We start from the raw sequence: 17,042 nt of genomic DNA, 5'->3' as shown, positions 1-17,042 counted from the left end.
CGGGGGCTGCGGAGGCGGAGAGGCTCTGGGAGGGGAAGGAGTGGGGGGGAGGGGGCGAGGGGGCTGAACCCGGAAGTGGGTAGGCGCTGGGGCGAGCGCGCCGCGCCGGGAGTGGAGCTCAGCGGCCGGGAGCCAGCGGGGGAGCCCTGGGTTCCCGGTAATGGAGCTGTGGGGCGTTCGCAGGGGACGTGGGGTGGGAAGGGTAGCGGGTTCGCCGTCGGCGGGCGCATCCTCGCCTGACGAAGGCCTGGGAAGACTCTTTTGCTTCCTTTAGTCGTCCTTCAGGTTGACCCCACTCCTCGAGCCCTGCGCCCCTCTTTGGGCCATCTTCCTCCGGGTGGTTTTGGCCCGGAACGCTCTCTGTCCCTAAACGCTGTGCCCAGGCCGCCCTGGAAAGCTTGTTAATGGAGAGATTCGGAGTTCGCGGCTGCGACGGCCTTATTGTCAGTCCTCCCAGCGGCCCTAAACCGCGACTGCAGCCCCCTCAGCCTGCACCGTCCACGATCTTGGGGGATCGCTCCGTTTTCTGCCCGATTGTTCCCACCTTGTTCGTGGATCAGGCCTGGGAGGTGGCTCTGGCTTCTTCAACAATATTCTTTTGTTGACTGTCTTTTCTAACCCGGCCCTACTCGTTCTTCGCCCTAAAATCCCAGCCACACGTGTGTAAACTGTGACTTTATCGCTATTTAGTTATAAATTAGAAAGGATTAGTTGGTGAATGCCTTTGACTGATTTGGGGTTGCTTTGCCACGGAGTTTATCTTACGTGGTTTTTACTCTTTTGCAGACCATGAAACCCTCGGGCACGCCCCTCAACAAGCTCTTATCCAAGACAATCTAGTTTTCCTTTCAGAAATCTCTGTAGACACTTATGAAGTTTCTTGTTCTGAAATTGCTGTACTGCAATGAAGAAAAGGAGAAAGGTTACTTCAGATCTTGATGAGAAGATCCATCTAGGCTACCATAAAGATTCTTCCGAAGGAAATGTTGCAGTGGAGTGTGACCAAGTGACCTATACTCATTCTACAGAAAGACCTGCTGCTGAAGCTCTTCACTGTTATCAAGAACTTCCTCCCTCTCCAGATCAGAGAAAGCTTTTGAGTTCTTTGCAGTATAACAAGAATTTGCTGAAGTATTTAAATGATGATAGGCAGAAGCAACCATCTTTCTGTGATTTACTTATCATAGTAGAAGGGAAAGAGTTTAGTGCACATAAAGTGGTTGTCGCTGTTGGCAGTAGTTATTTTCATGCCTGTTTGAGCAAAAATCCAAGCACTGATGTTGTCACCCTGGATCACGTAACACATTCAGTTTTTCAGCATTTGCTTGAATTTCTTTATACATCAGAATTTTTTGTGTACAAATATGAGATACCTCTTGTTTTAGAGGCTGCAAAATTTTTGGACATTATAGATGCAGTGAAGCTGCTAAATAATGAAAATGTTGCCACTTTTCAGTCAGAGCTAACTGAAAAATCATCACCAGAAGAAACACTAAATGAATTAACAGTAAGACTATCAAATAATCATCAGTGCAAATTCTGTAGTAGACATTTTTGTTACAAAAAGTCCTTAGAGAATCATTTGGCTAAAACCCATAGGTCCCTTTTATTAGGGAAAAAACATGGGTTAAAAATGCTGGAGAGAAGTTTTTCCGCTAGAAGATCAAAAAGGAATCGGAAGTGCCCTGTTAAGTTTGATGACACCAGTGATGATGAACAAGAAAGTGGTGATGGGTCAGACAATTTGAATCAAGAAAATTTTGATAAGGAAAAGTCAGATAGAAATGATTCTGAGGATCCTGGAAGTGAATATAATGCTGAAGAAGATGAGCTAGAGGAGGAGATGTCAGATGAATACTCTGACATTGAAGAACAAAGTGAAAAAGATAATAATGATGCAGAAGAGGAACCTGAGGCTGGTGATTCTGTAGGAAATATTCATGAGGGGTTAACTCCAGTAGTCATTCAGAACAGTAACAAAAAAATACTGCAGTGTCCTAAATGTGATAAAACATTTGACCGCATAGGTAAGAAAAGAAAGCTTGTTTTCTGTCTAATCACTTATTTAGTGGATATTTTAAAGGTGATAATTAAAACCTAAACTTTGAAAGTAACTTTTAAAAAGAATGCTTGAGTAGGGAGGATACTTTGGTTTTCAATACATAGTTTATCCTGTTACTTTAAATTTGTTGTGATTCAGGAATTAATTTAAGTATATTAGCCTTTAATTTTTCTTTCATGTCCCAACAGTAGGAAATGTATTGTTAGTTCATGTATTTAGTATGAAATACTCCAGAATACCAATAATTATCATATAGAGCTTTGATTTATATGCCAACTTCATTTCAGAGATAAGTGCTATTTTTGAGTCATTAAAGAAAATTGAATTATATTCTATTAGATTTAATTTGATAATTTATATACTGTTTTCCCTTGCACATGGTAATATGTGAGTTATAAATATATAGTCACTTTTCTAGTACCCAACACTATGTAGTATTGGGTCGTCTTAGGTTAGACTTATGTATAGTAAAGAATCAAATTCTACTAAATATAATTTAATTCTGTGAGTAGAAGCTTTAGGAAGTGGCCTAATTAGTAGTACTCTTTGTGTATTATAATAATGAATACATCAGCTTTTCCCCTATTAGAAAAGAGTATGTAAGAAACATGGTCTATAACCTTAAGTTTTACATCAGTGCATATTTAATTTCAAGATGTCTAATATTTGCTACAAAACAATTTTGGGAAGTGTCTTATATGAACTGTTCTAATGTAAACTTTAAAAAACTGCAGCAGTTAAGCTGTTTCCATGTATATTGAAGTTATGAAAATGTGAAATATATTCTACCACATGTAATGATAAAAAGAACATAGTTAGTGCATTCTGACCTGGCACAATTATTCTGACCTGGTACAATTAATGACCCATGTGTCTTGCAGTGTTGTGTTACTTACGATATTGGTGGAAATTAGTTTTATAAGGTATTGGTAATTATTTGCTGTCTAAATATGCTGCAGTATACACTGTGACATAACAGTGGTATCTTGTTTTTGCTTTTTGTAATGCCTTTTAAATATTTTTCTCTCAGAATTGGAATACTTTTGACAATCCAATTTAATAACAATATTTTTACTGTGAGGCTTGTAGAAACGTGAATAAAATAACTTTTCTTGAGTAACTCAGTCAATTGGAAGAGCATATGTATACAAGTAACTTGTTAAAATCAGGCTATGTAACTGCTGGGGTAGAGATATAAACAAATACTATGAAGGTATGTTTAGAGGAGAGAACAGCTTTTTCAGGCTGAAGTACCTGAGACTATTTCATCTCTTCAGTAGATCCTGCTTCTTAGACTTTGTACTCTTACCACATACTTCCTGTATTCTGCTTTAATTGACCTAATTTGACTTGCAGATGAGTGAGCAGGGGTCAATTCACAAATGGCATTGTAGGTCCAGCACATAGATCTTAAACTGTCCCATTGAGCACTAGGCCTGTGAGATGCTTTATGAGAGAGGGGTTCTGTGTTCAAGTAAGATTGGGTAAACTATTTATTATAATTCATAGTGTGTATTACCTAACCAAATTCTGTAGTAAAGGAGCCTGTTAATTTTGCTTAACCTATCATTTCCTCAAATCATTTTATCACATTTTGCCACTTTGGGGGCATTTCTTTTAATGTCCTAGGAAACTAGAGTTTTCTGCATACAGTTTTGGAAAACACTCCTCAAGATTAAGGTGCTGATATACTAAGAGGAAGGCTTTTTTTTTTTTATAAACCACGTTCAGCCCCGATAGTTGTTGGAATCAGTAGGTCACATTGTAGGCTTATTTCCGGCTTACCTTTCTGAGTGTATTACATTATTGCTCTCTTTTATTCGCCATCCCCCACTTTTTTCTTAACTGTGTGAAGACTTTTTACTTTTCACCAGTACTTTCTTGTCTTCATTACGTTAACATATCTATATCTTTTTATCTATCTATGTCTTATTCTTATGTCGTGTTGGTTATAAAGCATGAGTTATGGCGATATCAGACTGCCTAGGTTTTTTGAATCCAGGTCTTGGGTGATTTACTTAACCTGTCTGTGGTTTTGTTTCCTCATAGGTAAAGTGAGATGATGCTAATGTGATGCTAATAGTACCTTCTCCTTGAGGGGGTTATAATGAGGATTAAATGGGATAGTTCTAAAATGTTACATGAAATTTAGGTGTTCAGGGAATGCTGGCTGCTCTTATTCATTAATCTAACATTTATGGAGTGTCTCTACGCTGCCAGACACTGCTAAACAAATAGGAATTGATGTATTCTTTGTCCCCAAGAGTCTTTGAGTTTAAGGAGTACATTAAGAAACACAATCATATTACAAAAAAGATAATCTGATCAGGATAAGTACAGAAGACTAAGAGAATCAGGAGATGTTTCACAGAGCAGGTAGTATTTGACCTGAGACTTAAAGAATAGTGAGGAATTTATGAGGCAGAAGGACCAACATGTGCAAAGGCATTGAGGTATTTTGTGTTCTGGAAATTGCTAAGGTGTGGGTGGTTGCAAGGTGGGCAGAGAGGCATAATGAAAATGATAGGAGATGAGAACTGCAAAGTAAGCAGAGGTCAGCTTTTGAATGGCTTGTATGCTATACAGAGGAGTTTAGATTTTATCCAGTTGCTGATGGAAACTGTTGAAAAAAATTTGACAAAGGGACAGCCTATAGAAGTTTCAGAAAGATTATGCTGGCTTCAATGTAGAGAATGAAATTGGAAAAAGGGATAGAGAAAGGGCAAGAAGGAGCATGTAGCCAAGGACCCAAAGGATAATGCGGCTTGCACTAGGAAGATGAGTGGTACTGGGAATGGGAGGTAGATGAAGGTAGAGCAGAGAGTTTACATTGAATGTAAAGTGGCGATTTGTGGAATGAAAAGAGTATGTAGAAGATCCATGTATCTTAATGTCCTCTTGTACATCCCATCAGAAGTCCACTTTATTCAAAAAACCAGTTCAAGGGCCACCTTCCCAGTTATCCTTATATCATCCACATTCCTTTCATTGGGTTTATAAATGTCCACCCAGATTTTCAGTTGTTATTTATCTATCATTACATTGTGAGCCTGAAGATGATGTATCTTACTCTTGGTTAATATCCTTTGGAATATCCAAGGTCATTTCAAATAATGTGTTTCCAGTAAGAGCTTTTTTACTTGACCTAAGCTGAAAGGTTGGTGTCTGACTGTACTTTGGGCTTGAAAGAAGCCAGTTAGACCTCCTTATCTGCTTCTAGCTTGACTGCCTCGGAGTGGATGTATGAGAGATGAATAAGCTTTGAGACCTGCTGGAACCATTAGCTCCACAATATTTAATCTACTACTTTGATTTCATTACTTTGGATGTATTTAGTAGTTGCTTGGAGTAAGACTCCTGATCCAGTTATATTTTTTCTTAGGCTACCAGCTGTCCTGTTCTTAGTGAATTCTTATGTAAATAAGAGTCCTTTGACCTTTCCCCTATACCAAAAACCTAGTGGGTAAAAAGGCAAAATAGGGAGACGACAGATGGGGTGAGAGAGAAAATTTGGATAATTTATCTTTTTTATTATTCTTACAGAGAACTAAAATCCTTGGATTAAATTACAATCTCTTCTAAAGGCAGAAAATGTTTTGTGCCTTTTTTTTTTTTAATGTCCTCATCCTGATGCATTCCACTTGGTTCTTAATAGAAAAGAGTTATAACAATGGCACAGTTCTCAACTTTAAAGCTATTTTAGTTAGATATTCTTCAGGGTATGCCATACGAATAGATTTAAGCTATAATTTAAGATTTAGCAATATCAGATATGTAATGAGCTAATTGGGTGATGTTTCTCTTTGCAGAAATTTGGTACAGAATCTGATGGTGATACATGGTCCATATGAGGGAATAAATTCTGCACGAGGTCAAATTTGTTTATGTGAAAATATCTTTATAACTCCTGATTTGAGACACAATTCATATTGGGATTCAGTTCAGAAAAATGCTGTGGATGAAATTTCTTAAAGTTATGTGTTTTCTGTTGGCAATCAAGAATGCTTAGGTGTAATTTAGTATTCGTTGAAAGAATACTATTTTTTTAATTGAAACTTTGATAAGTTTGAAGTGAACATTTTGATTTATTCATTATTATTGAATCCCCCACCTCATAAAAATAAACAGATGTAGATGTCAGCTGTTTGTGTTGAGGAGTACCCTCCCTCCCACATATATACCCTCCTACCAGTTGATTTAAATATTGGATTTATGTGAGTTAAAATTTTTTTCCCCACTACACCCTGGAGATCTACCTAGTTCTTCTGGGTCCAGAACTGAGAAGTTGTGTTTCTTCTGTTCAGAAATTCAAATCCATGGAGATAACAGACCCTGTAATGCCTGTGTGCATAAAATTTGAATTAGTAACTTAAAAGAAGTTTCTTTTATTTATTAAAATAAAGTGTCTGTATTTTTATTGGAATCTTTTTACTGTGCTCAGTTTATTTAAAATATTTCCAGTGATTATTAAAAATCATTAGGTTTATCTAGTTTTGGCTATTTCAGTTTAAATTTCAAACTTTTCTATTTTATTTTTCTTGCTGAAATCTTTTTAAGTCTACTGGTAGGAAAATGTAAGTTTAACAGTCAAAACGGTTTTGATTTTTACTGTAACTGCCATTTTGATGGCTTTAATATTCAACTACATGTGATTTAATTTTTATTTGCAAGCAAGGAAGAAATTCTTGACTTTAAGTGCAGGGAAAATGCTACTAATGATTAATTTAACATCTTTCCAGCAAAGGCATTTTCATATAAAAGATTTGGTGAAAAATTTTTCTTATACTTTAAGATTTTTATTACTTACTGTTACTGTTCACTTGGGACCAAAAATGAGGAGATTTAAGTATTAGGAGGTTGATAAATTATCTTTCAGTCTTGGGAGTCTGTGCTAAATATCCAGTCAATCTCTAGTTAAGAATGGGCTTTTCCAAAAATCATTTACAAGTTAGTCATTTAAAAATCAGACTGTATACTCTTGATTTGTTTTTACTCTTGATGTATTTTTTTTTTTTTACCATAAGTATGTATCATTTACAAAATTTAAAAAGTGACTATAAAAAATAAAATGTGAAAATCTTTGCAATCAAGGAAACCTTTTTATTTTATTTTTTAAATTCCATACAGTGACCTCTCTTTTCCCAGTATTAGATCTCATCCCTTGCACACAGCAAGGGAAATGGTGGTGGTAGGGTGTATGTATGCATATGTAAATGGAAGGGTATGCCCTAGCATTGGCAAAGGGAACTGAGATACCAGGTAATTTTAGCAGTGCAAGTGAAAAAAAGCAAAGGCCTTCCAATGTTCTCAGAGAGCTGAAACCCCAGTTTGAATTTGTTATGATGGATATTCATAAATCAGGTATATCCAGATTTATATTTGAGGCATACTTACGTGTCCATACTGTGACTCGTAATCCAAATGATAATAATAGTGGCAATATTTATTACTACTTACTGTGTGCTGAGATTTTAAGTGTTATTTATATATTAACTCATTTCCTTCTCACAACCCCATAAAGTGTTACTAACTCAGGTGCAGAGAGGTTAAATTATTACCTCAATTAAGATCACACAGCTAATTTAGGAGGTGCCCAAATGTTGACTGAGTTCTGTGATTACATACATGTAAAAAATACATAGACCTTACTTAATGGATTTTTCATTATACTTTTGTTTTTCATTGCCTGTGATTGGCATTCTTCCCCCTAGCTTAAGGAAAATATCTTGGTTTCCTTTCTTGTTTTTTTGTTTAATGTGACAAATCCAATGTAATTAATTTTTAGATAATATGATACTAGTTGCTTATTAAATTCAGTCATATAGATATGTTTAATAAATTGGTGAATCTATTATTTATTTTACTAAGTAGACAAATAATTATGATTATGTCTTTTCCTCGGTGGCTTTGGAATATTTTGGACTTTTTTCTAATTTTTTTTTTTTTTTTTTTTTTGTCTTTTTCCATGTCCGGCAACGGATCGCAACCCTCAGTGTCGCCCCCGTACCGGACCAGGACCGGCAACGGGATCGCAGCCCTCGGTGTTGCTCCCGCGCCTCGCTCAGCCAGTGAGCGGGAACCGGTCTGTATGTGGGATCCGAACCCTCGGTGGGAGCGCCGCCACGCTTCCCAAGAGGTGCACTATAGCAGTGCGCCACCGGGCCGGCCCCTTTTTTCTAATTTTTATGATGTGTAGGATGTATCCTTTTTTTAAATGCATGACTGAAATGCTATATACTTCCACATTAGCTGTAGCCTGAAGAAAATTTTATTTATACATTTATTTTGCAGGACAAAGCAAAGCTAAGTGTTTAATTGGAAATTGCTCTTCATATTGATAGTGTTTTTTCTTATTTTTATTGCCTTTTGCTTGGAAGTATCCTTCATTGAAATTTCTGCTTTAGGCTATGAGATGTGCATATTCATAGTAGACAGATTACACAGTTATAATAAAGTATAAGATTAATCCATAGTTTATAATGTGTCAGACACTGTTGTAAGTGCTTTATTTGTATGATTTTAAAAGTATTTAAGATAAATACTTTTATTATCCTGGTTTTTTTGATGAAAAAGATTTGAGGCATAGAGAGGTTGCTTGTCCGAGGTCACATAGCCTGCTATTTAAAAAGCCAGGATTCATTTCCAGGTGCATGGATCTAGGGATATATATAGTAAAAGTAAAACATGAAAATAATAAATATTAGATGATGAGTAGATCTTTTGTTAAAGGTTAATTTAAAATTTAAAAAAACACATATTTTAAAGTTTTAAGGCCAGAGAATTTGCCAATGGAGTTTTCAGAAAATTTCTTAAACTGCATGATTTTTAAAGTGTGTGAACATGAATAACTTTTTTTTTAAGTGACCCAAGTTCTTGAGAAAAAGTATACTTTGAGCAATAAGCTCAAAGCTGTAAGTCTTTAAGGTTTATCTCAGGTAGAAGTTTAGGTAAACTTTTTTAGTTAAGTGTATGGATTTGAGTATGTATATTAAGTTTGCTGAATCATGAGATTTTATTTCAAATTTCAATCACAATGTAGCAAATGTACTGAATTTAACTTTAATTTCTCTCTTTTTATAGGAAAATATGAGAGCCACACCCGCGTTCACACAGGTGAGAAGCCTTTTGAGTGTGATATTTGTCACCAGCGCTATTCGACAAAGTCTAATCTAACTGTTCACAGAAAGAAGCACAGTAATGAAACAGAATTTCATAAGAAGGAGCACAAGTGCCCTTATTGCAATAAACTTCATGCAAGCAAGAAGACTTTAGCCAAGCATGTTAAGAGGCAAGTATTATCTTGCTTCCATAATGTATTTTATTATACCTTCTAATGTAAATATGTAGAAAGCTAAAAACATCTGTGGAGTGCTTGTCTCCAATTCTTTCATTGCTTAACATTTTGCTGAGAGTACAAGTTAATTTTAAAAAGAGCAGCAAATGTTAATTTGTTCATATTTTTTATTCATGCTATTGAGGTGAAGTTTTTTTGGTGTTTAAAGAATATTGTTTATAATTTAGAAGTTAAAGGTATAGCATTTTGATTATCCTGTTTTCTGTCTTGGGTTTTGGCAAGTATGTCTTCAGAAGTGTATGGTTTAGAACTCTAGGAAATTTATTTCTTATACTCAAGTTTGTCTTTAATGTGTATAAGTTTGTGATACAAAGAATATTTAGTACAGTGTTATATATTTAACTCTAAAAAATTACATTTACTGAAATCTGGACTAAAAAAAAAGTCGTGCGAGTTACCTTGCAGGTTATCTGTAAATGGCTAAGTTCGTGAATTTATTTAAAAGATTAGACTTTTCTTTGACTATTTCTGCATAAACTTCAGTATACATATAAATTTATTAAAATGATAATAGTACCTATATTATTAAAGTGCTCAATGTGCCTCTTTATGAAAGGAATTAGCACTTAATCCTTATAATTACTGTCAACAGATTCATATGGAATATTTACTTAACTAAAATAATCTTTTCATAATACTCTTTTTTTTCTTTTCTCTGATAGATTTCATCCTGAAAATGCGCAAGAATTTATTTCCATTAAGAAGACTAAGAGTGAAAGTTGGAGATGTGAGGTAAGAGTTTTTAATTTGTATTAGAAAACCAAAGTAAATGTAATATTGCCTTTTTGGAAAGTAAGGTAATTAGGTTTTAAAGTAATTTGACTTAGCTTTTAGAATTTTTCTTTTGTACAAAGTTATACTATTTTTTGTAAATTAAGCCTGATATGGGCTAGTTTTTAGATCATGGACCTGAGAAGTGGAAATCCTAGCTTTTATTTTAATTGTGGTCACAATAACATGTTTTTACAGTTGCATATATAAGTAACTGTGACTTTACTGTCGTGTAGAATATAAAATGTTAGAATGTCCTCCTCGTTTCTGGTTACCTGTTGCTACATAACAGACTGCCTCAAAACTTAGTTGTCTTAAACTGCCATTTGTTAATGTCTCATTCTCTTATGGGTCAGGAATTCAAATTTGGGGCAGAACTTGCTAGGTAATTTTTGTTTCACATGATGTCGACTGAAGTCACTCAGTTGTTTTCGGTGGTGGATAGTCTGGTCTGAGGCCACTTCCAAAGTGGCTCAGTTATATGGCTGGCAACTTGGTGTTGGCTGATGGACAGGATTTCAGCCAGGACTGTGTACCCAGGAACCTTAATTCTTCTCCACTCTGGTCTTTTCATGCAGCTTCTTGAGCTTCCTTCTAGCATAGCAGGTAGGTTCCAAGAGTGAGTGTGTTGCAAGAAGCCTACCTAAAAACTGCAAGACTTTCTATGGCCTAGCCTCAGAAATCCCAGAATGTCACTTCCACATTTTGTTGCTCGAACCAGTCACTACAACCAGAGTAGATTTAAGGGAGGGGAATTAGACTTATTTTTCATTGGGAAAAGTAGCAAAGAATTTGTGGTCATCTTTACTACACTCCTAAAGTATTTTTTCAGTATTTAGGTGAATATCATTTAAAGGAATCACCAGCTATCATTTTTTGCCTTCTTTCTTTCAAGGATTTCATTTGTATATACTGTGAAATTCTCAGCATTTCTCTCACTTCAGGTTTTAGAAATTGAAGTTAATTATTATTTGAATCTGCATAAGATGGTGTCTTCCGCTTACTAATAAGTTTCATCATCCTTAGCTATAAAATAATAATGATAGTTATTTCTACTTCAAAGCATTATTTTAAGAATTAAGTGAAATAATTGTGAATTACTTAGTGTTGTGCTGGTATATACTACATGCTATATTGTTGTTAATATTGTTGTTATTACAGCAGCCTCTCCCCCTCTTTTTTAAAATTTGGTGTGTGTCAGGTTTCTTTAAAAGTTGTCTCTCTTCCTTCTGACCATGTCAGGAGATAAATTTTGAAATGGTTTTTCTGTGGTTTCTTTTTCATATTCCTAATCAAATATATGGCAGTGATGATAAAACCTTTTATTCCTGATATATAAGTGACTTAAAAATTATATCTCGTGGATTTGGAAATCCTGACTAGAATTAAGATTGTAAGATTATTCTGTAGTCCTATTGGAAATACAAGGAGTTGAGGACTGGCCGGCTAGCTCACTTGGTTAGAACATGGTACTATTAACACCAAGGTCAAGAATTTGGATCCCTGTGCTGGCCAGGTGCCAAAAAAAAATTGAGTTGAAATTCAGCTACTTTTAGTACTAATTTAAAATAATTCCTTAGTATAATTCCTTTAGGGCTTTTTTGTCTATGTAATTACAATTTAATTACACTCTTGGCAAGTTTTCTTTTGGGGGAAATTTCTCTCTACTTGAATTTATATTTTTTTTCCTCATTGTGATCTTTGTATTTTAACTTTTAATTCAGGTTCTCTTACATTTTATATGCATTTTCATTTAGATTTGTAAGAAATCTTTTACTCGAAGACCGCACTTGGAAGAACATATGATTCTACATTCTCAAGATAAACCTTTTAAGTGTACCTATTGCGAAGAACATTTCAAATCACGATTTGCACGGTTAAAGCATCAAGAAAAGTTCCATCTGGGTAAGCAAGTTACTTTTTCTGAAGGCAGTCTTGGCAATTATTGATTATTCTGGAGGAGCCTGCTAATATTGAACCACTCTTTGTTGTTGTTGCAGCCAGACAGTACAGGGATCTCAGTGTTATCTTTTTCTTTTAAAAGACTGTTTTTTTAGAGTAGTTTTAGGTTTACAGCAAAACTGAGCAGAAGGTACAGTGATTTGCCATATACTCCCTGCCTCAACACATGCACAGCCTTCCCCATTATCAACATGCGCCACCAGAGTGGTACATTTGTTATGATTGAACCTACTCTGACGTATCAGTATCACTTAAAGTCCGTAGATTACATTAGGGTTCACTATTGTGTTGTACATTCTTTGCGCTTGGACAAATGAATAATGACATGTATCCATCTTTATAGTATCATGCAGAGTAGTTACATGGCCCTAAAAATTCTCTGTGCTCCCTCAGTCACCATCGCCCTGCTCCCCCTCCCCCAATCCCTGGCAACCCCTGGCCTTTTTACTGTCTTCTCTCCATAGTTTTGCCTTTTCTGGAATGTCATATAGTTGGAATAATATGTAGTCTTTTCACATTGGCTTCTTCACTTAGTAATATTCATTTAAGGTTCTTCCATTTCTTTTATGTCTTAATAGCTCATTTCTTTTTGGTGCCGAATAACATTCCATTGTCTGGATGTACCGCAGTTTGTTTATCCATTTACCTATGAAGAATGCTTGGTGCTTTCAAGTTTGGGCAATTATGAATAAAATTGCTATAAACATCTTTATGTAGGTTTTTGTGTGGTCATAAGTTTTTACCTCCTGTGGGTAAATACCTAGAAGCATGAAGTCTGGATTGGATGGTAAATTTAGTCTATAAGAAACTGCCAAACTGTCTTCAAAAATGACTGTACCATTTTGTAATGAATGAGGGTTCCTGTTTGTATTACCCTGTTTCTGTTGGTTATAACAAAACACCTGGAACTGGGTAATTTATAAAGAAACAAAATTTATTGCTTACAGTTTCAGAGGCTGGGAAGTCCAAAGTCTAGGGAACACATCTGGCGAGAGCTTCCTTTGGTGGTGATTTCTGTACTGCAGGGTATCACGTTGCAAAATGGTGGAGCAGAAGGAGAGAGACCTTCGTGCTCCCATTTCAAAGCCCTCGAACCACAACCCTGACCGCCATTTGCTACAGCATGGTCCTACAACCTAATCATCTCTTCAAGGCCCCGCCTTTCAATTATCATAGTAGGATTCCCACCCTCCCGACAGTCACAGTGGGGGCCAAGTTTCTAATACACAAAAGCTGGGGGACACAGTTTAAGCTTCAGTGAGTTTGTGGGGGGGCATTCAGTCCACAGCACCACTGCTTTATGTCTTCACCAGCAATTGCTGTTGTCAGTGTTGTGAATTTTGGCCATTGTAATAGGTGTGTGGTGGTATCTTATTATTTTAATTTGTATTTCCCTGATGACATATGATTTGGAGCATATTTTCACACGTTTATTTGCCATCTGTCTATCTTCTTTGTGTCTGTTAGGTCTTTGGCTTATTTTTTAATCATGGTTGTTTGTTTTCTTATTGTTGAGTTTTGAGAGTTTTTTGTGTATTTTGGATAACAGTCCTTTATCAGATATTTCTTTTATAGTATTTCCTCCCAATCTGTAGCTTGTCTTTTCATATTCTTGACAGTGTCTATCATAGCAGAAATTAATTTTAATGAAGTCCAGCTTGTAACAGCAGGATTGTGCCTTTGGTGTCATGTCTAAAAAGTCATTGCCAAACTCAAGGTCATCTAGATTTTTGCTTGTGTTATCTTCTGGTAGTTTTATAGTTTTGCCTTTTATGTTTAGGCCTGTGATCTATATTGAGTACATTTTTGCAAAGGGTATAAGCTCTGTATCAAGACTTGGTTTTTGCAGGTGGATGTCCAGTTATTCCAGTACCATTTGTTAGAAAGACAATCTTTGCTCTATTGTATTGCCTTCACTCCTTTGTCAAGGATCAGTTGACCATATTTATGTGGGTGTATTTCTGGGCTGTCTATTTTGTTCCTTTGATCTATTTGTCTTTTCTTCCACTAATACCACACTGTCTTGATTACTGTAGCTTTATAGTAAGTCTTGAAGTTGGGTAGTGTCAGTCCTCCAATTTTCTTCTTCTCTTTCAGTATTTGTTGACTATTCTGGATCCTTTCCATGTAAACTTTGGAAAAATAATTTGCTGGGGTTTTAATTAGGATTGCATAAAATCAGGAAATTAAATTGGGAAGAACTGGCATCTTGACAGTATTGAATCTTCTTATCCATGAGCATGGAATATATCTCCATTTATTTAGTTCTTTGATTTCTTTCATTAGAGTTTTATAGTTTTCTTAATAGAGATTTTGTACATATTTTGTTAGATTTATACCTAAATATTTCATTTTTAGGGGTTATCAAACTTCTTTTGGTGAACCTTGGTATTGGCTTAAGCAAAGGAAGTCATATAAATTGGAAGGAGTACTATATATGCTGCACTTCCTGGAGATGAGTAAATATATTTCATTTATTTATTTTTTGGTAGCAAAGGTGTCAGTGAGCATACACTGTGCATATATCCACAGTTGATTGTTGAGTTGGTTTGTGAGTGCTTGGTATAAGGCATTTTTGTTTTGGAAAAACCTCATTTTTCAGGGAATGGAATAAACTTAGTATATTTAGAATTCAGTATTGTATTTGATGAATTCTTTTTTTACTACTGTGGCAGAGGTGAGACTTGTGGCCTAGATGGTAGTATAGTTCAGTAAATGTATTATTGGTTAATCCCAAAATGAATTATTATCATCCCAGGTAGATGCCTTCTCCCTGTTCTATTCAGTGCTTTTATTAACAACTTGAGATGTCATAAAGCTGGCAGAGTATTTAATATACTGTATAATAAAATGTAAAAATAAAACAAAACTGTATGCTATACAGTAAGTCAAAACAAATTAAGTTAAAATTAATTAAGAATAAATACAGAGTTGTAAACGTATGGGAATGATCTGACTTTCAGTCATGAGGTCTTGAAACTGTAAAATGGTATACAATCCAAACTCCTCATTTTACAGGTGGGCTTTAGCAGAAGGCTTTTAGGCACAGTGTGAACCAATAATGTGATATAACTGACAAAAACCAATGTGGTTTTAAACAATATTAATAAAAGTGTATTTTTGAGAATTAGGGATTTTGAATTGATCTGGAAAATTGCATTCATTTTTGGATACAACTTTTAAGATGAATATTGACAAATATATATTCTAGAAGTTGGTAACTTTGTTGATATAGGGGCTTAAAATCATGTCATGTGAAATACTTTTGTAGGACCTTAAAATATTTTATCTGGCAAAGAGAAATAGATCAGCTGTCTTCAGATACTTACGAGGCTCTATTGTGCAGCAACGGATATTTAGTCTTTGTTATTCTAGTATATAAGGCTGGTATATGCTGGAAAGTTATTTATCTTTTTAGCTTAATCCTCCCTGAATTGCTTTTACTAAGTTGTTCTTTCAGTGTATTCCATATCAGTCTTTCGGAGAAGCCATCATTATGAAAACAGTTGATAGTTATCAAAACTGTAGTTGGAGACATGTTCATGGTTGCATGTGAGAAATTTCTTTAGACTTTAGTTCCAGGAAAAATAATTTTTATTGGAGAATTGGTGGGCTTCATTCTTTTTCAAATGAAAACTATAGGTAATCCTTTTTGTCCATCTTGCAGAACCATCATCGCTAAATACAGTAATTTTTATGACTAACATATTTACTTCCACCTCCTTTTTCTGATCCTAATTTTCCATTTCAACTTTTATTAAATACATCATTTAGTAAGTAAATAAACATTCTAAGAACATTGGGTGGAAATTCTAAGGTGTAAGTTTAGTTTCAATATAATCGTTTTTTAAGTATTAAAGTAACTTGTCTTACACAATGGTTACTTTCCCATTAGTGAAAGTATACAAGTGTATAAGCATATGTTGAATTTATCAGCTGTTAGAATTATTGAAGAGGGCATTCCTGAAAAGAGGTTAAACTAGAAGATTTTTGTGACTTGTTAAAAGACTATTTATTTTTATGTCATGCTCTAGCATGTCAATATAGAGAGGTGATCCAAAAATGCTAGGCAGTAAGGTTTAGCTAACCTGCTAACTATAGTTCACTGAGGAAGATACCCAAGGAAAGTACATTCAGCATTCAAAGGAGTAAATTATGTATTGAACAGTTGCTAACTATGTGATCAACTTTGTGATAGGATCTGGGGATCCTGCTTCTCCTCTAAATTAAATTACAGCACAGTAAATAAAATCAAACCAGTAAATAAATCATAATATTATAATGCCACACAAATATTTTACATATGATTAGGTAATTTGTATAATTTTTAATAAGAGTTAATATTTACTAAGTTAGGTTGACATTTGCTAGAAGAAAAAGTTTAATAGATGTGGCATGATGCAGAAGTGGAAGTAGAAGACTTCACAGCCAGGCTTGTTTTCGAAGTCTGACTTAGCCACTTACTGTGTGATCTGTAACAGCCTCACAGAGCTTCAGCTTCCTCATTTGTGAAACAAGGTTAATACCTGCTTCATAGAAATTGTTGTGAAGATTAAATGAAGTAATGTATAATAAGTGCCAGTAGAGCCAGGAATAGTTTGCATTCTCTGTTTCTGAATATGTTATCATTTTTAGTCTTATAATTATTGTTTTTAAGACCTTTGACATATATGGCTTGTGAAATACTTTGGGCCATGATTATTTAAGAAAAATACTTAAAAAAAATTTTTTTTAATTTTGTCTTAAATAATATTTTAAAGTATTTAGTGATATATATTAAATATATATGCGATATATGTATAAAATATATATATATATTTTAACTTCTTTTGCATCCCAACTCTATGCTTCAGTTTCCTTGAATCACTGTATACTTTAGATAAGTGGTACACA

General features: G+C 35.0%; 1 protein-coding gene across 1 annotated transcript in view; it reads left to right on the top strand.

Moving 5' to 3' along the window:
• The first annotated feature begins 834 nt into the window (after positions 1-834).
• ZBTB41 (zinc finger and BTB domain containing 41) overlaps positions 835-17,042 on the top strand; it is a 38,825-nt gene continuing 22,617 nt past the window's right edge. The window contains exons 1-4 of the mRNA XM_008588759.1: positions 835-2,027; positions 9,143-9,350; positions 10,079-10,148; positions 11,945-12,092. Coding sequence (XP_008586981.1) covers positions 905-2,027; positions 9,143-9,350; positions 10,079-10,148; positions 11,945-12,092 — 1,549 coding nt within the window. The 5' untranslated portion in view covers positions 835-904. The remainder of the gene's footprint in view (positions 2,028-9,142; positions 9,351-10,078; positions 10,149-11,944; positions 12,093-17,042) is intronic.

The sequence above is a fragment of the Galeopterus variegatus genome, unplaced genomic scaffold (genome assembly GCF_000696425.1).
Source record: "Galeopterus variegatus unplaced genomic scaffold, G_variegatus-3.0.2 Scaffold5021, whole genome shotgun sequence".
NCBI lineage: Eukaryota > Metazoa > Chordata > Mammalia > Dermoptera > Cynocephalidae > Galeopterus > Galeopterus variegatus.
Note: the sequence above shows the minus strand (reverse complement) of the source record. Positions and strands in the feature narration are given on the sequence as shown.